This window comes from Dipodomys merriami, unplaced genomic scaffold, assembly GCF_024711535.1.
Source record: "Dipodomys merriami isolate MVZ:Mamm:240054 unplaced genomic scaffold, mDipMer1.0.p SCAF_877, whole genome shotgun sequence".
Taxonomy (NCBI): domain Eukaryota; kingdom Metazoa; phylum Chordata; class Mammalia; order Rodentia; family Heteromyidae; genus Dipodomys; species Dipodomys merriami.
The window spans coordinates 42776-68316 of NW_027206487.1; the positions used below are offsets into that span (position 1 = coordinate 42776).

The 25541-nt window shown below is 50.7% G+C and overlaps 1 protein-coding gene across 10 annotated transcripts in view; it reads left to right on the forward strand.

Moving 5' to 3' along the window:
* The first annotated feature begins 9461 nt into the window (after window positions 1–9461).
* LOC138820397 (serine/threonine-protein kinase WNK1-like) overlaps window positions 9462–25541 on the forward strand; it is an 88631-nt gene continuing 72551 nt past the window's right edge. For 6 of the 10 annotated variants that reach the window (XM_070012043.1, XM_070012042.1, XM_070012044.1 and 3 more), the window contains exon 1: window positions 10067–10954. In XM_070012043.1, the coding sequence (XP_069868144.1) occupies window positions 10127–10954 (828 nt within the window). In that variant the 5' untranslated portion in view covers window positions 10067–10126. Of the gene's footprint in view, window positions 9565–10066; window positions 10955–25541 lie in introns of those variants that run through there. The other 4 variants (XM_070012049.1, XM_070012050.1, XM_070012040.1 and 1 more) reach the window with 3 other exon arrangements.

Below are 25541 nucleotides of genomic sequence, written 5' to 3' on the forward strand. Positions count from 1 at the left end.
AAACAGACACACACACACACACACACACACACACACACACACACACACACACGGACTCCCCCCCCCATCCCCTCCCCCACGCAGCGGGACAGCAGGCAGGCAGGTGTCTTGTTTGGGAGAAGGTTCCAGCAGCTGGTGCCGGAGTTTGAGTGGACTGAAAGCATGAATCAAAGTCTCTCTCGAGTCCATGGGTGCCAAGCGGCGCTCGGGGCCACGACCTTGGCTCCGACCGTGAAAGAGAAGCCAAAGGAAGCCGGCAAGTGGAAAGCACAGCCCTTGGAGAGGTTAGATTTCAGAGCCGGGCCCGGCCAAGGGCCAGCCCAGAACGACATTTCCTGCTGTCACTGCTAGATACACGGAGGTCCTCCATGGATGCCCGGCTGAGAACCAGCTTCCAAGAGACCCTTCAGCCGCGCCCCGAAGCGCCGAGGGCAAGGCATGGTGCATTTCTGCAAGGTCCTGGGAAAAGGGGGCCGAGATTTGGCATTGCTGAGCCAGAGGTGCAAAATGTGAGTGAGTGAATGAATGAATGACCAAAATGAAGGCCTGGAGGGAAGAAAACCAGGACGAGGAAGAACTAGAATGCGCAGGACAGAAGTCCCGGCGAGACTCTTCTCTCCCAGGAGCTGAACAATAAAGCCACAAGCGTGGCTTGAGTGGTCGAGCACCCCCAGCCTCGAGGGGCCGCACCCAGGCCCTGCCCCCCCCCCCAAAGGCCTCAAAAAGAGAAGTGTTTGTGGTTCCCTTTGTCCCTGGTGGTAATGAGGTTGCCTGGTGGGTGGAGAGGGTGCAAGCTGTCCCCCCCATTTCCAAGGCCAGGGGACAGAGGGGGACAGAACTCAGGCTCCAAAGAGAAGGGGAGCTGGTGGCCAGTGACATTGGGGGGGGAACCTGGGCACCTCCTTTGTCTGGGAAACCTGACTCCTGTCAACCGAGTCAGACGATGCCAGAGAAGGCTCGGGAAAGCCGCCAAGTTCACAGCTGGCCTCCGTCCGTCCAGACGGCCCCGCAGAGGCCAGCGTCCGTGTCTAGCTGCAAGGACAGGGCGAGGGGCCGGGAACGCATGCGCTGAGCGGCTCATCCAGGCCCGGGAAGAGCAGAATGCAGGGTCCACGCTGCTCCCAGAGAGAGCAAAGCAGGGGAGAAGGCGGCATGGCGGGGCGCTGGACTCCAGGGGCTCCCAAGTGGTCTCTCTGCTCCTCACGCCATTCGGTAGATGCTGAGTGGGAAAGGACCTGTGAAATGTGTGGGCCAGGAGGGGAGGGGAAACGGGGGGGGGGAGAGGGGAGCGAAGGAAGGGGTGACACTGTCCCAAAACATGGCCTCACTACCTGACTTGTGAAATGGGAACCCCTCTCTCTGCACAACACCCTGATAGTAACACAATTATACTACGTTTTTCTCTGTTAAATAGTGTTTACCTCTTTCCTTTTCCTTCCTTCCTTCCTTCCCTCCTTCTCTCCCTCTTTCCTTCTCTCTCTCTCCCCCCTCTCTCTCCTCTCTCTTTCTCTCTGTCTCTCTCCGTTTCTTTCTGTGTGTACCTGTATGGAGTTGGTCATCCCCACTGAAATTAGAGTATCACGGCTCAAAGCCAGTCCGAGTTGGAAAGTCAATGAGACTCTTATCACCACTCAGCAAAAAGTCAGAAGTGGAGCTGTGGCTGCGGTGGTACAGTGCCAGCCTGGAACAGCACAACAAAAAAGCTAAGAGACAGCGGCCGGGCCCCTGAGTTCAAGCCCCATCTTCTCGTGCTTTTCTTCGTAGGAGCTGATAAAGTTTACAAATAAGACTTTCAGGGCTGGGAAGGTGGCTCAGTGGTAGAGCGTTTGCCTTCCATGCATGAGGCCCTGAGTTTGATTCCTTAACACCACATAAGCAGAAAAAAAAAAAAAAAAGCCAGAAGTGGCACTGTGGCTCAAGTGGTAGAGCACTCGCCTTGAGCTGAAGAGCTGAGGGACAGCGCCCAGGCCCAGAGTTGAAGCCCTACGACCGACAAAAAAATAAATAAATAAAAATAAATAAAAAAGACTTTCAGACCCAGATAGTAGGATTAAGTCAAAGTGAGAATATTTGTGCTCTACAGTGCACAAAAAATAAAATAAACCCCCTTCTGTAAAGAAAGCATGGATTCCCCAGCCATGAACTGCTCCCCATCTCCCTGTCCCTCCCTCCCTCCCCCTCCTACCCAGGCCAATGCACGTGACCTGATTCAAAAAGACATTAACCGATTGGGCGCCAGTGGCCTACAGCTTCATCCGAACTACTCTGGAGGCTGAGATCCAAGGATGGAGGTTCAAAGCCAGCTTGGGAAGGAAAGCCTAGTAAGACTCTCATCTCCAATGAAGCACACCGAGACAGTCGGAAGCGGAGCTGTGGGGTTCCAGAGCTAGAACACTCCTTCTGAGCACAAAAAGTTCAGGGACAGCAGCAGGCCCAGAAAAGGCACGCGTGTGCACATGTGTACACACACACACAGGGTGTGCAATTGTAGAATTCTAGGCCATTTGTTGTAGCAGACCATGTCTTCTACTTTCCTATTTCCTGCCATCAAGAAAAGAAGGAAAAAAAGCTGATTTCTCCACCAACCGCCTGTGTCTGCCCTTGGGGCCCGGCCGGTCCCCAAGGGCTCCAAGTTGCCAAATCTCAGCTCCTCGGAGCAGCCCTTCCCACCTCTCCCCTACTCCTCCTGTCTGGAAATCAACCAACCCAAGTTTCTCCTTGTCCCCACCCCTGAACCTTGCCTCACAGATCCCAGAGGACGCCACTCCTGGCCCAGGCGCCCTCCAGGACCGCTGCAGCAAAGCCCCCTCACCCCCTTCCTGGGGTCAGTCCACAGCCAAGCGACCTTGGCCTTGATCTCTCTAAGCTCAGCTAACACACTGCTGTCTTTTCTTTTTCTTATCAGAGATTCTCAAACCTTCACGTGGATTTCAGTGGACACTAAGCCCGGGAAGCTGCTTTACATTTTTATTTTTGTCGATCGTGAGGCTTGAACTCAGGGCCTGGGCGCTGTCCCTGAGCTCTTTCACTCAAGGCTAGCACTCTACCACTTTGAGCCACAGCTCTACTTCTGGTTTTCAGTCTCCTGGACTTTCCTGCCTGGGCTGGCTTTGAATCCCGATCCTCAGATCTCAGCCTCCTGAGTAGCTGGGAGACAGGCGTGAGCCATTGGGCAAGGAAGTTGCATTTGAACAACTTGTGTGGCTGACTACCTAGAGCCTTTCAGAGCCACTGGCTCAGGGAGAAGGGGAGACGTGGGACTGGGTGGAAGTGAGGAGCCATTTCAGGGAGTAGAATAAAAACGCAAAGGGAGATGCTGATTCTTGACGTAGGTTACAAAGGGAGACAAAGGCTCTCTCTTTATCCACAAGCTCCAGACGGCCTCCACTCCGGAGCCGGAATCCACTGCTACCCTGACTCACACAACTCTGCTTCTCCTGAATTCCCTGTGAAGACACGAACCACGCTCCAAGCCAGCGGCTCACGCCCGTCATCCAAGCGACTCGGGAGGCTGAGATCCATCTGAGGATCTGGGGTTCAAAGCCAGCCCAGGCAGGAAAAAACTCCATGAGACTTTTTTTTTTTTTTTTGGTCAGTCATGGTCTGAACTCTGGGCCTGGGCACTGTCCCTCAGCTCTTCAGCTCAAGGTTAGTGTTCTACCATTGAGTCACAGCACCACTTCCGGCTTTTTCTGCTTATGTGGTGGTTAGGAATCGAACCCAGGGCCTCATGCGTCCGAGACAAGCACTCTACCACTGAGCCACCCTCCCAGACCCGAGCCTCTTACATATCTTTAATGAAGCAACAAAAAACCAGAAGTGGAGTTGTGGCTCACATGGTAAAAATACCAGCCTTGAGCGGAAAAGGCTGAGGGGGCATCTTCTAGGTCCTGAGTTCAAATGCTAGTATGGGTGCACATGTGCACACATATACCTGCACACGCATGAGAGAGAGAGAGAGAGAGAGAGAGAGAGAGAGAGAGAGAGAGAGAGAGAGAGAGAGAGAGAGAGAGAGAGAGAGAGAGAGGAGAAATGAAAAAGAAACAAGAAACGGGAACTGCCAGGTGCTCAAGCCTGTGATGCTAGTAGCTACTTGGAAGGTGGAGACTGGGGAAAATGGACACCAGAGGCTCACAGTTCAAAGCCAGCTCCAGCCTTAGAGCCGAGGCTCCACCTCAATCAATGTCTGGGCATGGGGGCTGCACCCCAGCGACAGGAGACGCAGGTGGGAGGGCGCTAGCCCAGGCAGGCTAGAGGAGAAGAGGCCAGGAGGGATCCGCGTGGTGGATGGAGCCCCGAGTTCAGGCCCTAGTACTGCCAAAAATTTAAAAGATTTCAAAACAAAAAACCAGAAAGAAGAAAACCAACCAATTTTGCATGCAATCTACCTACAGGTCTCTTCCTGGCGAGCCTTACTCAAGACATAATTGTTGAAATAGTTCTTAGGTAACCTAGATTCTGTGTGTGTGTGTGTGTGTGTGTGTGTGTGTGTGTGTGTGTGTGTATTGGAACTTGAATTTTGCTCGGCTAGCGCTCTACCTCTTGAACCACAGCTCCACTTGCGGCTTTTTCTGTGTATGTGGTACTGAGGGTTGGAACCAGGGCTTCACTGAGCTGCATTCCCAGCCCTAAACTCCCTGCTTTCTTAAGATTTTTTTTTCCCCTACAGCTAGATCCGCCTTTCCCGAGATAGATGTGCAAACCACCCAGGGCAGGAGGCGGAGCAGCTTCTGGAATGAGGGAGGAATTTTCTAGGGGCTGGTTGTCTTAAGTGGGGTGACCAGACTGGCAGGTGTGTGTCATCAATCTTCCTGAGTCTCCCTGAAATGCAGATCTGTGGATGCCTACGTGGCCTTCAGCTAAGCCGTCCCCAGCCAACCAGGTGGTTTCTCATCACGGCCAAGGAATCCCAAGAAGCAATCTCCCTCTCTGCTGGGAGAAAGACTTCCTGCTTCTCCCATCCCGCCTCTAGCCTTCCTGCCAGATCCAGGACGAGGAGGAAGCCGGGACCTGACACCTCCCATGCCTGCTCCCCTAGCCTGTGGCCTCTCGACTCTGACCAGCTGTCAGCCATCCATCTCTCCTCTTGGCTCGGTGCTTTCCTGCAGCTCAGATACAAACAAAACAAAACAAAATCGGGTGGTGGTGCCTGGAGTCTATCAAGTTCCACCCTGAGTATTTAGCAGTAGCTCATTAAATCGCACAATAACCCTTCAAAACACACACACACACACTCTGTATCCCAGTATACACAACACAAGTATTCAATCAGTTGTGTAATTTAATTACATGGTGTGAGTGTGTGTTCTAGGGCTTGAACTCAGGGCCTCAGCACTGTCCTGAGCTTTTTCTCAAGGCTGGTGCGCTACCACTTGAGCCACAGCACCACTTCCAGTTTTCTTGTGATTCATGGGAGATAAGTCTCATGGACGTTCTTTCTCTGAGCTGGCTTTGAACTGTGATCCTCAGATCTCAGCCTCCTGAGTGGTTAGGATGACAGGCGTGAGCCACTGGCGCCCAGCTCTGGCCTGAGTTTTTGTTGTTTTTTTTTTCAGTGCTCTCCGTTTGAGCCACAGCCCCACTTTTTCTCCAGTCAACTGAGGATAAGAGTCTTGTAGACTCCCCTGTCCAAGCTGGCTTTGAACTAGGATCCTCAGATCGCTGCCTCCTGAGGAGGGAGAGTTTATGGAGCATGAGCCACCGGTGCCCGGCTAAAATGTTTACATCTTCGAGTGGTTGTACAAGGGGGCTGCAATTCCATGTGTCCACCCCAGAGTCCAGAACCTCTTGGCCAGTCAGCCCTTCCCCTGACCCCCTCGCCCTCCCTCCCCCACCCTGGCCGCACGTCAAATCAAATGTCTCACTTCCTCTGTTACGTACGCACGTGGAGTGTTTTACGACTGTTTCTGAGCCGTCGCTGGTTGTTTTGCGGTAGGACCTGGCTCCCTGCACAGACCAATGCCTGGACGGAATTCCTCCTATTCCCGCCTGTCACTGCGGTGGGGACAATCGGCCACTCCAGCTTTTTGCCCATCCAGGTGGCATCTTACAGATCTCTCTGTCCACCCCAGAAACGCGATCCTCTGGATTTCATTCTCCCTACCCTGCTGGTTTCACTTGCCACCACACCCAGCTACCGGTTGAGAGAGGCGGTCTTGAGAGCCTTTAGTCCCGGGCTGTCCCCCAAAATTTGACCCACCCAATCTCAGCTTCCCAAGTCACTAGGACAACAGGTGTGAGTCACACATGCCTCTTGGTTAGTTGTTCTGAGTCGTTATGTAACCAGCCCTCCTCCCGAAGGAGGAGACTTGGCTGATAACTGCGAAGCCCTTGTCTTAGATTAACTTTAATGTTGCCACTGTGAATCGCGTGTACAACCCGCGCGTCAGGAGTGGTTAAGACGGATTTGACTCCTAAATCCTTTACACTCCGCTAAGGCTGACATCTTAACCAAGGCGTTCCTGAGGCTTCAGAGGGCAGGACAGCTAGGAAACGGGGAAGGCCTACCAACAGCTGCCCACGAGTCTTGTTGCTTTGCTGTGACTCAAGAATTTACTGAAGCAGTGTTTACTGCATCTGTACTGCCTGCACTAGGACCTCGGACTTAAGAGGGAGACTACTTAGGTTTGAATCCAGGCTCTGTAGTTTGGGTTCAGTACTCACCTGACTTCGTATTAGATATCACTTTTCTTGCTCTTCAGGTTTTTCACTGGTAAAATGGAAATCTAGAATACTTACTTCATGGGAAGGGGTTGTGAAATTCCCACACAATTGTCTGCGGAAAGAGCTTGATCCCGTGGCTGTAATCTTATTATAAGGATAAAGTAACCAAAAGATGGACCCGGATTTCCGGAAACACATGGTTTAAAAGAAATAGGCTATAGGTATAAATACGTATAATAGAAATGGAGAGATGGGCGTGGTGGCTCACGCCTGTCATCCTAGCTACTCGGGAAGCTGACATCTGAGGATCACGGTGGGAGGCTGGATCAGGCAGTAAAGTCTGTGAGACATTGATGTCAGTTAACTACTCAAAGAGGCTGGAAGTGGAGTTGTGGCTCAGGTGACAGAGCACCAGCCTTGAGCAAAAGAGCTCAGACAAGAGTTTGAGCCTAAGACTGATGCACGCGCGCGCGCGCGCGCGCGCGCGCGCGCACACACACACACACACACACACCCCTCTACAGGTCAGACAGAGAATGGGAAATGAAGAGACAAAGCAGACAACCACCATGCATCCGTTTCCTGTGCGTGTGGAGAAGCTACCCAGTGGAATGAAGTAGACTTTGGGTGTGGCGGAGGATTTTGCAGCCACTGTCTAAATCAAAGGTATATCACTGTTTGTCTGTTGTGAGCCTTGAACTCTGGGCCTGGGCGCTGTCCCTCAGCTCTTCGGCTCAAGGCTGGCGCTCTACCACTTGAGCCACAGCGCCACTTCCAGTTTTCTGGTGGTTCATAGGAGTCTCATAGACTTTCTTGCCTGGGCGGGCTTTAAACCCTGATCCTCAGATCTCAGCCTCCTGAGCAGCTGGGATGACAGGCAGAAGCCACTAAAGACAGGCATCTGTATATATCTGAGGGAGGGGTAGATTCTCTATTTGGCATCTGAAATGACAAGGAAAAGTACCGTTAGGGATGATATATAGGAAGGAGGAAAGGAAGACGATCCTGTCCCTTAGAGATTCACAGCCCACGGGGAGAAGGGAGTGGATGAGCATTTGCAGTGAACTGTGCACCGGGCCTTCAGGTCTGACTGGTGACACACTGGCCATGCTGTGCTCCCCGGCTGGGCTGTGCTCCCCAGGCCATGCTGTGCTCCCCGGCTGTGCTGTGCTCCCCGGCTGTGCTGTGCTCCCCGGCTGTGCTGTGTGCTGTGCTGTGCTGTGCTGTGTGCTGTGCTGTGCTGTGCTGTGCTGTGTCTGTGCTGTGTGCTGTGCTGTGCTGTGCTCCCCGGGCCGCAGGAGGTGAGAGGCTTCTCCGTGGCTCGGGGTTTCTGGGGCGCTCGGGCCCGCAGTGAGTGTTAAGGGGGCCCGGCGCCCCCGTTCTCGTCGTTTCTATTCTGCAGGCCCCAGGGCCTCCGGTCCCCGGCCGGGCCCCGCCCTCCCGGCCTCGCTGACGCTGTCTCTTCCCCCTGAAGCCCGCGGTCTCCCGGCGGCCTCGGGACGGCGCAGCGCCGCGGGGCGGGGAGGCGGGGCGTGAGGGGCGGGGCTCGGGGCGTGAGGGGCGGGGCTCGGGGCGTGAGGGGCGGGGCCCGGGCCGGGCCCGAGGCGTGAGGGGCGGGGCTCGGGGCGTGAGGGGCGGGGCTCGGGGCGTGAGGGGCGGGGCCCGGGCCGGGGCCCGAGGCGTGAGGGGCGGGGCCCGAGGCGTGAGGGGCGGGGCTCGGGGCCGGGGGCGGGGCTCGGGGCCGGGGGCGGGGCTCGGGGCCGGGGGCGGGGCTCGGGCCGGCGGGGGTGGGGGTGGGGGTGGGGGTGGGGTTGAGGCCCGGCGCGTTCCGGGCGGGGGAAACCGACGGTTGGAAAATAAAAAATTAAGAAAGTTCCAGCGCACCCCGGAGAGTCCCAGGCCGGGTCCGCGCGGCGGGGCGCGGGACGCCGCCCCCTCCCGCTCCCCCTCCCCCTCCCCCTTCCCTCCCCCTCCTCCCACATCTTTTTTCCCTTCGCAGCTGGACGATGCTGGGCGGCGGACGGGAGCCGCGCATGTGGTCTTAATTGTGCAGGGGGGAGGGGGAGGGGAGGAAGTTAGGCTCCCATCCCCTTCCCTAGCCCTCCCTCAGTGACCGGCGTCGCCCCCTTCCCGGAGTTTGCAGGGGCTCGGGAGTCCGGCCCGGGCCGGCCCTCCCCCCTGCCCCCCTCCCCCCTGCCCCCCTCCCCCCTCCCCCCCGCCCTCCCCCCTGCCCTCCCCCCTCCCCCCCCCGCCCTCCCCCCTCCCCCTCCCCCCCGTCGCTCCACACCGGGCCGCTCGCCCTGAAAGATGAACAGATCACTTTTCCCGGGCGGAGCGGCCGGGAGCGGAGCCCCATCTCCCGCTCTCCCGCCCGCTCTCGCTCTCTTTTTCTTCTTCCCTTCCGTCCCGCAACGAATCTCGAAAGAACGATTCCGCTGAGGAGAGCGCGGACCTGGCCCCGGGGTTTGGAGCGACCCCCCGTTGATGACGCTTCCACTCCCCCCCCCACCCCCCTCAGGCTTCCAGAAGGGACGGTTTCCAAGGAGAACTACAACTCCCAGGAGGCAACAGGCTGAAGCCCCGCCCTCTCCCCGGGGCATCACGGAAGTCGTAGGCGCCTGGCCTCCATGCCCCTTTCACAGCCCCCCGCCCGGAAACTACAATTCCCAGAGAGCCTCGGGCCCGGCGCGCCTGCGCAGGAGGGCCCCCCCGAGCGCGGCGGGAGGGGGTGGGGCCGCCCCGGGGCGGCGGGGGGCGGGGTCCGAGCGGGCTGTGTGGAGGTTTCGGACTCCGGCGCCATTTAAAGCGGAGAGTTTTCCCGGGCGGACGCGGCTGTGCTCTTCCTCGGCCGCCGCCGCCGCCGCGCCTCCCCGTCTTCGCTGACAGGAGGTGCCTAGCGGGGTGACTGCTCTCTTCCCTGCCCTCCCCTCCTCCCGGCCCCCCTCCTCCCCGGCCCTCCTCCGGGGCTCCGCGGCCCTCCCCTCCCCGCGGCTCCCTCCCCCGGCCCCCCGGCCCCCCGGCGCCGGCCCGGGCGGGGCGAGGAGGGGACGCGGCCGGCCGGGCCGCGCCTCAGGCCCCGCTTCCCGGTCCCCGCCCGGGAGCGGCTCCGCTCCCCCCCCGTCCCCCCGCCCCGCCGGGGCCGGCCGGGCCCCCGCCCCCGCCCGGCGCCCCGCGTCCCGCCCCGGGGCCGGCCCCATGCGCGCGGGCCCGCCGCCGCCGCCGCCGCCGCCCCGGCCCGGCCGGCCGCCGCTCGCCGCGGGATGGACGCGGAGCGGGCGGCGCTGACGCCCGCGGGCCCGGCGCCCCGCGCCCCCGCCGCCGCCGCCCCCGGGGCGCCCGGCCGGCGCTGAGCGCGCCCCGCCCGGCCCCGCCGCCGCCCCGCGCCCCCCCCCGCCCCGCCGCCCCTCCGCGAGTCCCAGCCCGCCCGCTCCGCTCTCTCCACTCCAGCGGACCGGACCCGGCCATGTCCGGCGGCGCCGCCGCCGACGGGCCCCGCGGCTCCCCGGCCTTCCTGTCGCCGCCGCCGCCGCCGCCCGCGCCCAAGAACGGCTCCAGCTCCGACTCGTCGGTGGGCGACAAGCTGGGGGCCGCGGCCAGCGAGGCGGGCCCGGGCCGCGCCGACGAGTACCGGCGCCGCCGCCACACGATGGACAAGGACAGCCGGGGGGCGGCCGCCGCCGCCGCCACCCCCACCGAGCACCGCTTCTTCCGCCGCAGCGTCATCTGCGACTCGAACGCCACGGCGCTGGAGCTGCCGGGGCTCCCGATCCCCGCGCCGCAGCCCGGCGGGGCCGCGCCCGCCGCGGGGCCGCCCGCCCGGGAGGAGCCGGCCCGCGCCGCGGCCGCCGCCGCCCCGGTGACCCGGCCGCCCCCGGCCGCCGCCGCCGCCGCCGCGCCCGCCGCCCCGGGCCCCGCCGCCGCCGCCGCCGCCCCCGGCCCCGCCGCCGCCGCCGCCCCGCCGGCCCCCGGCCCCGCCGGCCCCGAGCGCCCCGCGTCCCAGCCCGGCGCGGCGGGGAGCAGGGAGGAGCCGCCGCCGCCCGTCCGCAGCGGCAGCGGCGGCGGCGGCGCCCGGGAGGCGGCGGCGGCGGCGGCGGCGGCGGCGGCGGCGGCCGAGGAGCAGCGCAGCCAGCAGCAGGACGACATCGAGGAGCTGGAGACGAAGGCCGTGGGCATGTCCAACGACGGCCGCTTCCTCAAGTTCGACATCGAGATCGGCCGCGGCTCCTTCAAGACCGTCTACAAGGGCCTGGACACGGAGACCACGGTGGAGGTGGCCTGGTGCGAGCTGCAGGTAACCCGGCCCCCGGCCCCGCGGACGGACGGACGGACGGACGGAAAGCCAGGGAGAGAGGGGAGGAAGGAAGGCAGACAGACAGACACGAGGTCAGCAGCATGGCTCAAGGGGTGGAGCGCCTGAGTAGCGCGTCTCTGAGTTCAAACCCAGAATCTCCGAGGAAGGAAGGAGGGAAGGAGGGAAGGAAGGAAGGAAGGAAGGAGGGAGGGAAGGAAGGAGGGAAGGAAGGGAGAGGGAGGAAGGAAGGAGGGAAGGAAGGAAGGAAGGAAGAAAGGAAGGAAGGAAGGAGGGAAGGAAGGAAGGAAGGAAGGAGGGAAGGAAGGAAGGAGGGAAGGAAGGAAGGAGGGAAGGAAGGAGGGAAGGAAGGAGGGAAGGAAGGAAGAAAGGAAGGAGGAAGGAAGGAAGGAAGGAAGGAGGGAAGGAAGGAAGGAGGGAAGGAAGGAGGGAAGGAAGGAGGGAAGGAAGGAAGAAAGGAAGGAAGGAAGGAAGGAAGGAAGGAGGGAAGGAAGGAAGGGAGAGGGAGGAAGGAGGGAAGGAGGGAAGGAAGGAAGAAAGGAAGGAAGGAAGGAAGAAAGGAAGGAAGGAAGAAAGGAAGGAAGGAAGGAAGGAGGGAAGGAAGGAAGGAAGGAGGGAGGGAGGAAGGAAGGAGGGAGGAAGGAAGGAGGGAGGGAGGAAGGAAGGAGGGAGGGAGGAAGGAAGGAAGGAGGGAGGGAGGAAGGAAGGAAGGAGGGAGGGAGGAAGGAAGGAGGGAGGGAGGGAGGAAGGAGGGAAGGAAGGAGGGAGGAAGGAAGGAAGGAGGGAGGAAGGAAGGAGGGAGGGAGGGAGGAAGGAGGGAAGGAGGGAGGAAGGAGGGAGGGAGGAAGGAGCGCTTGCGCGCGCGGGTGTCTGGGACGGGCCGTGTGTCAGCTGTCAGTGTGTCCAGCCGGGCCTGAGCCGTAAGGGTGCCGCAGTGTGCCCTGGCCGCGTCCCCCCTCCGCGGGGCCGGCCACTCGGCCCGTCCTCTGAGGGGAGGCTCGCTCCCCGGGGCTCCCGCACGCCCCCCCGGGGCTCCCGCACGCTCCCCCGGGGCTCCCGCACGCCCCCCCCGGGGCTCCCGCACGCTCCCCCGGGGCTCCCGCACGCTCCCCCGGGGCCGGCGGGGCTGGCCTTCGCCGCCTGCAGCGGGCACGTGGCGGTGGGCCCAGCCTCGCTGCAGACCACTTGTGGCTGCCCGCCCGCCCGGCCGCCCGCCCGGCCCAGGCCGACCCTCCGCTACGTCAGCAGCGTCAGCGGCAAACGCCTGGCCAGGGCCTGTGGGAAGCCACGAGCCGCGCCGGCCAGGGAGGTGAGGCGCCGGCGCCGCGACCGAGGAGCCAGCGGGCCCCGCGTCCCCGGGACGGTCAGCTCAGGGCAGCCCGGGGGGCCGCCGCCCCACGGCCCCCGCGCGGAGGCTCCGCGTGCTTTCCTTGAGGAGTAGGAAAGGAAGTGAGCGTGCGGAGCAGGCCGAAAGCCAAGTGCGGGGCTGGTTTTTACGCGAGCCGGTCAGATGCTGAGGTGAGATCCCCTGCTGGGCAGGCGCGCTCCCCAGCCACACCCTGAGCCCGACCGGCTTCCCTGGAACCCGCCAAACCGTGTTGACTCGTATTGGTCAGCCAGGGTAACAAACCTCGGTGTGGTTGATGCCTTTTCAACGACAGGTGACAGTGTAGGGCAGACACCAAGGAAGTGTTGAGTACTTTATGAATGAATTCGTCCACTGCAGTTGTTTTACTTTCGAGCTTTTTCAGGATGTTATGTGTGTGCTCTTGATCCTCTGGAACTTTCTAATAATTTATTGTCTTGGGACTAATAATACAACGCAAAAAGCTTAAGTTATCTAATGTCACAATTAGAACTTAGTCTGTTTCAATTTTTTTAAAAGCTGGTGTCATTCACGTGTATTAATTGTACAAAGTGGGGGTGCATTGTGCTGTTCGTGTACACATAATGTAGTTTTTTTACTCTTTTTATTTTTTTGATTTGACCTCCTACTCTTATCCTCCTAACTGAAACTACCCATTGTTTTTGACTTAGGTTTTTTGTTTTTTGTTTTTTGTTGTTGTTGTTGGTTTTGGCTAGTCCTGGGGTGCACTCAGGGCCTGGGCACTGTCCTGAGCTCATTGGCTCAAAGCTAGTGCTCTATCACTTGAGCCACAGCGCCACTTCCTGCTTTTTCTGTTTATGTGGTGCTGAGGAATTGAACCCAGTGCTTCATGCATGCTAGGCAAGCACTCTACCACTAGGCCACATTCTCTGTCCCTAGGCTTAGGTTTTTTGGGCTTCTTTTGTGTGTGTCATTTATGGGGCCTGGGTGCTGACCCTGAGCTCCTCAGTTCAAGGTGAGCACTCTACCACTTGAGCCACAGCGCCACTTCTGGTTTTCTGGTGGTGTATTGGAGATAAGAGTCTCACAGAGTTTCCTGTCTGGGCTGGCTTTGAACTGCTATCCTCAGATCTCAGCCTCCTGAGTAGCCAGGTTTATAGGCATAAGCCACCAGTGCTCGGCTCCTTTCTGACCTTTTAAAAAAGATTTAGATTCTGCATACAAGGAAACATGGCAATATTTTTTAGTCTGGTTTTGCTTAGACATTTCCAGTTCTGTTGTGTTTTTTGGTAAATGATAAATCATTCTTTTTTCTTTTTTTGCTGATCCTGGGGCTTGAACTCAGAGCCTGGGCACTGTCTCTGAGCCTCTCTGTACTCAAGGCTAGCACTCTACCACTTGAGCCATAGCCGCCACTTCTGGCTTTTTCTGTGTATATGGTACTGAGGTCAAACTCGGGGCTAGGCAAGCACTCTACTATTAAGCCACATTCCCAGCCCTATAATATCATTCTTGTTTATGGCTGACTAATATTTTCATCTGTTGATGGCAAGTTACGGCTGATTCAATAACTTAGCTATTGTGAATAGTGCTGCAATAAACGTGGGTGTGCATGTATCTGCCTTGTTCACTGATTGATACGCCCAAGAGTGGATAGCAGGATTGTAGCATACTTCCATTTTTAGTTTTTTGAGGAGCTCGTGGTGGCTGGACTAGTTTACATTCCCAGCCACAATGTGTAAGGGTCCCCTCCTCCCGTGGCTGGGTCTGGCCATCATTGTGTTCTTGAAAACAGTTGTCGTGACTGGTCAGATAGAATCTTACTGTTCTGACTTGCTTTTCTTTATGGTTAAAGATGTTGAACATTTTTTGCTTTTCTTTTCTCTTTTTTGAACACTTGATATTTTTTATTGGCATTTGTACTTTTGAAAATTGTTCAGTTCACTTGCTGTTTATTAACTTGGTTACTTGTTCCTCTGGTGTTTCGTTCTTTGAACTCTTCATGAATTTAGGATATGAATCTTTTGTCGTAGGTACAGTAAGGATCTTCTCCATTCCGTAGACTCTCTTTTCTCTGGTAATTATTTCCTTGATGTGCAGAATGCCCTTCTCAGTTTTAGAAATTACAACAGTTTGGACTTCCTGGACTCTTCCTGTTGGCTGTGTAGGCCTGGGCATGGTCAAACGGAGGGAGACTCTTACATTGAAGAGTATTTTAAAGCCAGCTTACCATGTGGCTCTGCAGCCACACTCACTGTGTGGTGCCCTGGTTTAGAAACTTCAGTGGCTTTTGTCCATGCTTATACAAAATTTTCATTGTAGTTTTAAAAATGTGATGGTAAACATTTTTTTTAGGCCGGGCCTACTCAGGAGGCTGAGGATCACGGTTCAAAGCCATCCTGTGCAGAAAAGTCCATGAGACTCTTATCTTCAGTTAATCACTAGAAAACTGGAAGTGGTTTTCAAGTGGTAGATCGCTGGCCTTGAGCTGAAGAGTGCAGGGATAATGCCCAAGCCCAGAGTTCAAGCCCCACAACCAACCCCCCCCCCCAAAAATGTGATTATTGTAGCTCAAGGATTCTTTATAGCAATAGTTGGGGCATTATATTTATTTATTTTTGATCAGGACATTTTCAGTACACTGAAATTTTGTCTTTGGATCTAAATTAAAGGCCAAGACTAAAAATTACTAAAGCTTTATGACAGGGGAGGGGGGAATCTTCTTCACTGAATATATTCCTTCATTTTTTGGTGGTACCTGGGTTTGAGCCCAGAGCTTTGTGATTGTTAGATAGGTACTGTACCACTTGAGACAGGCCTAACCCCCTTTTGTTTAGTAATTTTCAAGTAGGTTTGTCACGTTACTGCCAGGGAAATATCATGCCTTGGACCAGATCTTCCTACTTAGACTCCTAAATTGCTGGAGTTACAGGCATGGATCATCACCCTTGCCCAGTGTGTTGAGATGAGATCTCTCTAACTTTTTGCCTGGGCTGGCTGTTGATCCTCAAAAGCTGAGATTACAAATAGGCACCACTATGACTAGCCCTCGTGAGAATGTGTGTGTGTGTGTGTGTGTGTGTGTGTAAATATATACACACTTGCACATACATTATTTCTTTTTTCCTTTTTATGCCAGTCTTGGTGCTTGATCTCAGGACCTGGATGCTGTCCCTGGGCTTTCTTGCTCAAGACTAGTGCTCTGCCACTTGAGCCACAGCTCCACTTCTGGCTTTTTGTTGGTTAATTGGAGGTGAGTCTCACAGACTTTACCGCCTTGGCTGGCTTCAACCTCCATTCTCAGATCTCACCCTCCTGAGTAGTTAGAATTACAGGCCTAAGCCACCAGTCACTGGGTTTTGAATGTATATTTTAATATACATATTTCTCTATAGCAAGACAGGAGAAGTGAGTTCACTTGTTGAATTACAAATTTTGTTTTTTGTTGTTGAGGAAGGGTGTTACATACCAGGTTGGCCTTGAACTTCTGCCTCTACTTTCCTGGTGCTAGAATTTCAGGTATGTGCCATCATACCCTGCTTAAAAGATCTTCACATTACCGGCAGCCCAAGGCTCATGCTTGTAATTTTAGCTATTTAAGAGGCTGAAATCTGAAGCCTCTTTTGAAGCCAGCCCAGGCAGAAAAGTCTGTGAGAACTCTTACTTCCAATTAAGTACCAAAAAAGCCATAACTGGAGCTGTGGCTTAAATGGTAGAACCCTAGCCTTGAATAAACTCAGGGACAGTGCCCAAGCCCTGAGTTCAAGCCCCAGGGACCAGCACACACGAACAAATCTTAATATTAAAATTAGGAGAGGGGCTGGGATGTAGCTCAGTGGCAAAGCACTTGCCTAGCAAGTGCAACGTCCTGGGTTCGATCCCCAGTACCAAAAAAAAAAAAAAAAAAAAAAAGAAAAAAAGAAAATTAGGAGAAACCTTACGTTATCTTTCCCAATTGCTTGTTTGATGCATAAAGAACTGTAACTCATAGAGCATAAACATAACTTGCTTAGGTTGGTAAAAAACAAAATGTGAAGTGAGTAGATCTAAGTTTTCAGAGCAGTTGTATTCCAGTAGATGGCTAGTTAGTAATATTTCAAGTGAAGCAGTAGTATTGTGGTGTAGTGGGTGTCTCAATTGTAGAGAAATTCAAACCTCTACCAAGGGCGTTGTCCCTTTGCTCAAGGTTAGTACTATACCACTTTGGAGCCCCCAGCTCCATTTCTGGCTCTTTAGTAGTTAATTGGAGATAAAGGTCTTGTGGACTTTCCTGCCCTAGCTGGCTTTGAACCTTGATCCTCAGTTCTCAGCCTCCTGGGTAGCTAAGTTACTGGAGTGAGCCACTGGAACCTGGCTGATTTTTTTTTTTTTTTTTTTAACACTTTTCCTCTAGGTTGCCCATATGTAATGAGTTGACTTCCTACGTTCCACACTGATGAGTTCGTTTCTAGTTCTACCTGAAAGGCCAGGTCAGATCATGATTTTTGTTTTGGCTCCCATTTAGAGCCTGTCTTTGTTTCTGGCTCAGCAAGGCTTGATCTTCAGGTGTATGACTCTGAGGGTTTGTGAAAGGTGAGCAGTGCTCAGGAATGGGATGTGGTTGTGTGGCTCAGAAGCAGTAAATTAGTCCTTTGATAGTATCTTAAAATAATTCATTGAACTGAATCTCCCCATTTTTATATTGAAGATTTTCCTCCGTTTCTAAGTTTATACTATATATCTTTTTTTTTTTTTTTCAGGATGTGAATTTTGTAGAAACTTTCCCAGTAACTAAACTTCACAGATTACTTTCTGGAGTAATTATGAAATTCTCCGTTATTGATTAAAAGCATGGGTAAAATTCAGATCATCCCTTCATCTTGAGATAAGGGCAGCTGCTGTGCAAACTAAAGAGTAGGAGATGGTTTGTGTGAAGTAATCTGTTGTCCCTTTTAAACTGGAAAGAACAATTAACAGGACCATTTTGGTGAGGTAAAATTGGATTTAAAATATGTAGATTTATGGCTAGATGAAGTGTGTTATTGAGAGCTGAGAATTGACTTTTTAAAATGATGTAGATTCTTCTCATATGGTCTTAGGGTTTAAAATGTTTTTTATTTTCCCCCCTCTTATCCTTTATGTCTGTCCCAAGTAATACAGTTGTTCTTAGTGTAAGAGTTTGGAAAAGAGGTGTTGTTGCTTGGTGACTTAAGTTCATTTCTCCAGATTAAAATTCAAGTACAAGACCTTGATCATTCGAAATGCATCGTAGTTCAGTCCTGTGGAAATGACTTATTTAAAATTGGGCTTCCATTGACAAAAATCATCCTATAACTGTTATTTGGCTTTTCTGGTAGCTTTAACTATGTGTGAGTGTATTCCTGTCCCTGTCTTTGTCCTTGTCCTGGGGCTTGAACTTGGGGCCTGGACACTATCCCTAAATTTTTTTTTTTTTTTGCTTAAGGCTAGTGTTCTGCCACTTGAGCCACAGCTCCACTTCTGCTTTTTTAGTAGTTTACTGCAGATAAGAGTCTTACAGACTTTTCTGCCAGGACTTTGAACTGCAATCCTTAGATCTCAGCCTCCTGAGTAGCTAGAATTACAGACATGAGCCAGCACCCAGACCTCCCTCCCTCCATCTCTTCCTTTCCTAAATAAAACTGGAAATCAGCAAGTAAGTTAATGCAGTTTCTCTGAAAATGTTAGATACGTGAATAGTAGGTTTTTGCTGGTTCTTTAAAATTAAATTTGTGTTTTATATAATTACATTTTTGTCTGTCTTAACACACACGAATGTAGTCTTGCAGAAGCAGCGAGTTTCATTGTGATTTCAGTCCAGGTTTGAAGAGGTCACTTGTCTGCAGTCAAGTATAGTTAAGAACTAGAATGTCTGGATTCCAGTCCTGGCCCTGCTACTTGATGGATTGTGGCACCTTGGGGCAAGTTATGTGCCACAATTTCCTATCTGTAAAATGGGTGTAAAAGAGGACCTGCTTTAAAGCTGGGTGCTGATGGGTCATGGTTGTAATCCAAACCACTCAGAAGGCCGAGATCTGAGGGTTGTGGTTTGAAGCCATTTACAGCAGCAAAGTTCATGAGACTTTTTTCTTTTCTTTTCTTTCTTTTTTTTTTTTTTTGGTTGGTCGTGGGGCTTGAACTCGGCCTGGACACTGTCCCTCCCTTCTTCAGCTCAAGGAAGGGCTCTACCACTAGAGCCACAGCACCACTTCCAGTTTTCTGAGTAGTTTATTGGAGATAAGAGTCTGATGGACTTTCCTATCCAGGCTGGCTTTGAATCGTAATCCTTAGATCTCAGCCTCTTGAGTAGCTAGGATGACAGGTGTAAGCCACCAGTGCCCGGTTTCATGAGACTTTTATATTTAATTAACCAGCCAGAAGTAGAGCTCTGACTCAAGTGGTAGAGCACTAGCCTTGAGGAAAAGATGTTTAGGGTTAGAATCCAGGCCATGAGTTCCATCCCCAGGACTGGCCAAAAAAAAGTTGTTAAGATTAAATGAATTACTGTGTGCCAAATGTATGGAAAAAAGCCTGGCACACCCTGGTCTTGCACACATGCCTATGGCCTGCTTTCCTCACACTTTACCCCTCACACTTACGCTCCCTGTTCCCATTTCCTCCTGCTTTTCAATAGCTTTTAGTAGAGTTCCTTATCTGTCTTCATGACATGCAATTACGATCTATGACAACATCTTATTTAGGTCCTTTGAGAATGATTTGTTTATACTTTTTGTTGTTGTTGTTGTTGTCTTACCAGTTATGGGGCCTGAGCACTGTCCCTGAGCAACTCAAGGCTAATGCTCTACCACTTTGAGCCACGCTCCACTTTCAGTTTTCAGGTGGTTAATTGAAGTCTCACGGCCTTTCCTGCTGCTGCTGGCTTCAAACTGCAATCCTCAGATCTCAGCCTCCTGAGTAGCTAGAATTACAGGCCTGAGCCTGTAAGCACCTGGCTTACGTTTATTCTTGAGAAATCACGAGGCAAAACTCAAACTTGGTTTTTCTGTTCTTAGCAGAAGACAGTGGGGTCAAGTGTGATGTGATTAGGGCTTTCAAATTCCTTATCATCTGTTCTTTGCTATTAGCGTTCTCATTTCATAGTGAGCGTTTAGTATGTTTTTCTACATTATTTATAGAAAACATATATTACATATATATAGGAAATAATATAGAAAACTATGTTTTTTTTAGTTGTGATCATACTGTATGGTGGTATAGTTTGCCTGTTTTATCACACAGAAGGAACATTTTAGCATTTAAGTAGAAATTTGAATTTTTTAGGGAAACACTTGGATACTGTAAGAATAATTAGTGCATATGTATATGCAGTCTGCGACTGTGCTGTATCATGTCATAATTGGGTAGAAAAACCATTTGCCATGCTAAAAATTTCAGATTTTTGGTAAAATGGTACATGTTACCATAACTTTTTTTTTTTTAAAAGCAAATTAACTTCGTCTGATTCTGGGGCTACAGCTCGGTCCCTTCTACCCTCCCTTGGCTTGCTGATTCATGTGGGAGTACTGTCACTTGAGCCACACTTCCAGCCCTACTTTGTGCTGAAAAGTTGGAAATGAATTCTCACAAACTTTTCTTCCCTGAACTGGCCTTAAACTTAGATCTTCCTGTTTCAGTCTCCTGAGTAGCTAGGACTGCAAATGTGAGCTATTTGTGACTAGCTACAATTAATTACTTTTGATGCTTTGTGGCTTAGGCACATGCAATTGTGAATTCACGTTTTATTGCTTACATTTTGATTGTGAAGGTAAAATGTACAATGAATTCTTGGTATTCACTGATTGTCAGAGAAAGTTAAGACATTGGCACACAAGTGCAAGTATTTAGTTAAAACCAAGTCTCTGAGAATTGATTATTGATGTACTTTATCATTCTAAACAGATTTAAAAGTCATAGTTAATATCACGCTAATGTTTGTTTTTCCACTTTAAGCTTTTGTTTGGAGATTTGCAAGAATGTTAATTTCTTCTCAGATGATCTCAGGCATTGATCAGAGAACTTTAAATCAAATACTATTTTTGGTCAGGTGCTGGTTGGCTCATGCCTCTAATCCTAGCTATTCAGGAGGCTGAGATCTGAGGATCAAGGTTTGAAGCCAGCCTGGGCAGGACAGTCCGTGAGACTCTTCTCTCCAATTCCTCACAGAAAAAGCCGGAAGTGGTGCTGTGGTTCAAGTGGTAGAGTGCTGGCCTTGAGCAAAAATTGCTTAGGGACAGCACCCAGACCCATAGTTTAAGCTCTGGTACTGGCTGGAGCCACATTACTGAGTGATTCAGAGATTTGTAAAAGCCAAGTGTTAGGGGCTTTAATAACATTGAAAGTACATAGAAAATTCTTTGAGGAAGTTTAGTTTTTTATATTGACTCAGCTATGGTGGGGGAGGTTCAGCTTAGTGTGTTCTTTTTCCACTTCCTACCCACTCGAGATAACTTAAGTCTACTTCCTTTATTTAACTTTTTTAGTTAAGTCTACTCTAGAGCATACTAAAGATGTTTTAAAAATATAGGAAATTCTTAATGCATTTAAATTGTGTTGCTTCCTAATCAGTTCTTTCCGTAGAAGTAATAGATACAGAGAGGCATATTAGAAAACTAAAACCGCCTGAAGAAAACCCCACTAAAGTCCCATCCCTAAATGACATTGCTGATACCACACTTTGCAGTTTCTTTTTTGTCATCTCTTCTCCTGCTGCTGGGGGCCTCCCTCCCACCCCCCTGCTGAGTTTTCTTTTTATTCAGTGAATATTTTACCAAACTGTTGTGTGCCTAATGCTGTGCATTCTTAGGTAGCAAACAGAGAAATCAGGGCCCTCATGGAACCCATGTCCTGTTGGGATCATAGATTTCATGCATTTTATTTTTGTATTTTTACCTTTATTGAACTCAGGGCCATCCCTATACTTGCTAGGCTGGTATTCTACCACCTGAGCCACATTTTTTTGTTGTTGTTGTTGTTTCTGCAGATACTGGGGCTTAAGCTCAGGATGGCAATCTACCTCTTGAGCCACATTTCCACTTCAACCTTTTGGTGGCTAATTGAGGATAATAGTCTCATGGCTTCCTGAGTAGCTAGGATTTCAGGAATGAGGCACCAGTATCCAGCTCAGCCTAGCTTTTTGCTTAAACCATGATCTTCCGGATCTCAGCCTTATGAGTAGCTAACATAGGTGTGAGCCACTGGTGCCCAGCTTCCTTTCATTTTTAAAGACAGGCTGGTTAACAGCTAAGGCTGTCCTGAAACTCAGAACTCTCCTGCCTTAGTGTCCCAAGTGCTAGGATTAGCAGGCTTTATGTCATCAGGCTGGATTACTTTTTAGAAAAACGGATGTGTCACCTTTAGCAGTCCTTATATTTGATTGTGAGTGAAATTTGCTTTCAGATTTAGAATTACCTGTTGGGAAGGCAATTTAGGTTTATTTTGCAATCAGTTTAATATAAACACACCAATATACACACTTTACAAATTTCCTTTTCCTTAATCTTCTGAAGTCTTTATGACTATATATTACAGGTTTGAGAAATACAATAAAAATAAAAATGTCATTTGTTATTTTTATTACACATATTTTGTATTTATTTTATTATGTTTGAATTGGCTTCCCTTTTTTCCTGCCTTGCATTTATTTGAAATTAATGTGTACTTAACTAATTTACCTAATCATCACCAGGCCTTGTATCTGCTCTTCTCAATGTTAAGCAATTCTCTTAAATTATATTTTATTAATAGTCATGAATGGAATTGTTTAAGGGTAAACAGTTAATGTTCTTTATAGAACTGATTGGAGCCAGTTTGGGACTCTTTGCATCTGTTTATTAATATTAGGAAAGAAGGGAGTATGTTAATAAGTCTTTGCTTATAAGATCTGATAATCTGCCCTCTACTTGAAATGCTTTTTCTATGTGGAGAGATCATCTTTATTTAATTTAACCAATTATTTTATTAACTAATTAGCTTTTAGGCTAGTACTAGAGTTTGAACTCAGGGATCCACACTCACTTGCCTGATATTTTCTCTACTACTTGAACCATACCTCAATCCTGATTTTTGCCTGTGATTATTATTTTAAGAAAAAAACCTTGTTTCCATTTCCATTATGTTGTATTTTGCTTATTATTTTGGAGAAAGAACCTTGTGAACTTTTCTGATAGGGCTGGATTTAAACTGAAGTCCTGTAAATGCCAGCCTCCTGAGTAGCTAGGATGACAGATGTAAGCCACTGGTACCTGCCTTATCTAATTCAATTTTAACTTCAATCTTTACATGTTTCTTTGCTTACTTGATTCACTTATTGGTAAAGATTTATTAGTAGGGGGACATCAGGTATTTTGCATGTTGGAAAATTTTGCTGTTTTAAATGAAACCTTAAAATGTTTTAATTTGTATGTATATGTTAAGATGAAAAACCTCTTACTACTCAATTTAATATATACCAATAAAAAAACCTACATGGTTTATAATGTTTAATAGTAAGAGATACAAATCACAAAACATCATCTTTTGAATTAGATTTGTAGTAATTAGCTTCTAAATATGGATGGAATACAGAGATTTAGGAAGTTTTAGCTATGTATTCCCAAAGCAAGTGTAATGCATTCCTAACTGCAGTGAGTTGCTGCACGCACTACTGAGCACAATGGGAAAAGAAAAGTACCATAAAAAGCTAAGTGCTGAGTAACTAGCCAGGAAAAGCTCTTAACTGAGGCCTGCCCAGGCCATTAATCTGATAGAGTAGTGCGATGCAGTTATTAGAAACCAAAATAAGAGACCCAGAGTTAACATTTAAATGCTAAAGGGGCTTTCTGCCGCCTAATTTAGCTTAAAGAGAATTAGCCCAGGAGGCTTGGTTCTAGTGTAAACTGTAGAAGAAAGACTGGGTAAGTCTGTTGTCTTACACTAATGAGACAAGACCGGCTTTACTACAAGCCCAGTGGTGAGAGTTGAAAGATCCAGTCCAAGGTAGGATTTGGCATTACAAATACTCCCTTTATTCTTTCACAATTAGAAAATAGGATCTTGAGTTGGTTCCTGTAACTGCTTTCTGAATAGATGACTGCAGATTTCAAACTCTTCATAAATGAGAACTTTCTAAGAAGTACATTTTACATTCTGAACCAAGACCCCCCTCCCCAAACATTCCCACCTCCCCCAAGTTTCACAAAGTGCATCTCATAGTATGTTCAGCTGGCCTGGACTGCAGCTGTTCTGTTTGTGCTGTGATAGCCGGTGTGCATCAGTGTGTTGAGCCGTTGGATGAATGGAGTCTCATGAAGACACCGCAGTCCCCTGATCTCTACCTTCTTGGTAGCTAGTGGTACAGGCTTGAGCCACAGTGTTTGCCTTGTTTTGCAGTGCTGGAGGTGGACCCCAAGGTCTCCTGGGTGCTGTGCAAACAGGCCACCACTGAGCAGCACCCACACCATTTACCGTGCGCTGCCTGCTGCTATATAGATGGTGGGGAAGCCAGAGGAACTGTTGGTGGAGTAATGCTCCTAGGGCCCGTCTTCAATCTCTATCACTCTGGGGGTCCCAGGTCTATGAAATTAATGAGGATCCCGAAATCAAATTGCAATCTAAGGAGAAAGCACTAGGAATAAAACTTGAGAGGTTTTGTCTCTTTGACATAAGATCTCACTGTGCAGCCCAGGCTAGCCTTGAACTCAGTCCTCTCTCTCTCCCTGAGCACCAGGCATGTGCCACCATATACTGGTAGTTTTTTTTTTTTTTTTTTTGGTCAGCTATAGGGCTGGAACTCAGGGCCTGGATGCTGTCTCTGAGCTTTTTGATACAAGGCTAGTAGTGCTCTGCCACTTTAAGTCATAGCACCACTTCCGGTTTTCTGTTGGTTCAGTGGAGATCAGAGTCTCATGGACTTGCCTAAGAGTCTTCATGGATTTTCCTGCCCAGGCTGGCTTTGAACCACAATCCTCAGATCTCAGCCTCCTGAGGTAGGATTACAGGTAGTTACTTTTCTTAAAGTGGATGGGAGGGCTGGGAAGGTGGCTCAGTGGTAGAGCACTTGCCTTACATGCATGAGGCCCTGGGTTCAATTCCTCAGCACCACATAAGCAAAAAGAAAGCCAGAAGTGGCGCTGTGGCTCAAGTGGTAGAGCACTAGCCTTGAGCTGAAGAGCTGAGGGACAGGGCCCAGGCCCAGAGTTCAGGCCCCACCACCGGACTGGACCCCTCCCCCCCCAAAAAAAAAAAAAGTGGATGGACTGGGAACTGGTGGCTTACATCGGTCATCCTAGCTACTCAGGAGGCTGAGATTTGAGGATTGCGGTTCGAAGCTAGCCTAGGCAAGAAAGTCTATAAGACGCTTATCTCTGATAAACCACCAGAAAACCAGAAGTGGCACTGTGGCTCAAAATGGCTGAGTTAAGCCTTCAGCAAAAAGAGCTCAAGAGACAGTGTCCAGGCCCTGAGTTCAAGCCTCAGTATCTGCACCAAAATGGATGGGGATGAGTCTTAATTGCATATCTTATTATCAAACTGTCATTTCAACAAAATCAATACAGAAATTAGAAAGGCAGTGTACTTTTTTTGTTTGTTTGTTTGGTTGTGGGGCTTGAACTCTGGGCCTGGGCGCTGTCCCTCATCTCTTCAAGTGCGCTACCACTTGAACCACAATGCCATTTCTAGTTTTCTGGTGCTTAACTGGAGATAAGAGTCTCATGGACTTTCCTGCTGGGCTTGCTTTGTATACCATGATCTTCAGATCTTAGCCTCCTAAGTAGCTAGAATTATAGGTGTGAGCCACTGGTGCCTGGCTAGTGCACAGTTTTTTTTTTTTTTCTTCTAAATCATCAAAATCTAGTCTGTTTTATATATCTCAGTTCATACCAGCAATATTTCAACAAAGTACTCAATAATGACATTTGCTAATGATGCTGTTACTGGATAATTCAACATGGAGTCTTTTTACATTAAAAAAAATTCTAAATGCTAAAACCTTGTTAAACTGGACTTGAGTAATCTTTTCACACCAACCCAAGAAGTTGGTGATAAGTCACTGGCAAAAGCCAGTGTCCGTATTGAAGACTATAACTAGTCTTGTAACTACAGGCATAGATGATGTCTAGGTCTCCTGAGTTCCTGCCCTCAATGCTCCTTTCAGTTGGAGAAGACATTGTTTGAAGGTTTCGTTAGGAGAGTTTAGATACCTTCTCACACACAGTTTGGATAATTCAGAAATTGAAAGAAAAATGATCAGTATTGCTGTCATCCAGA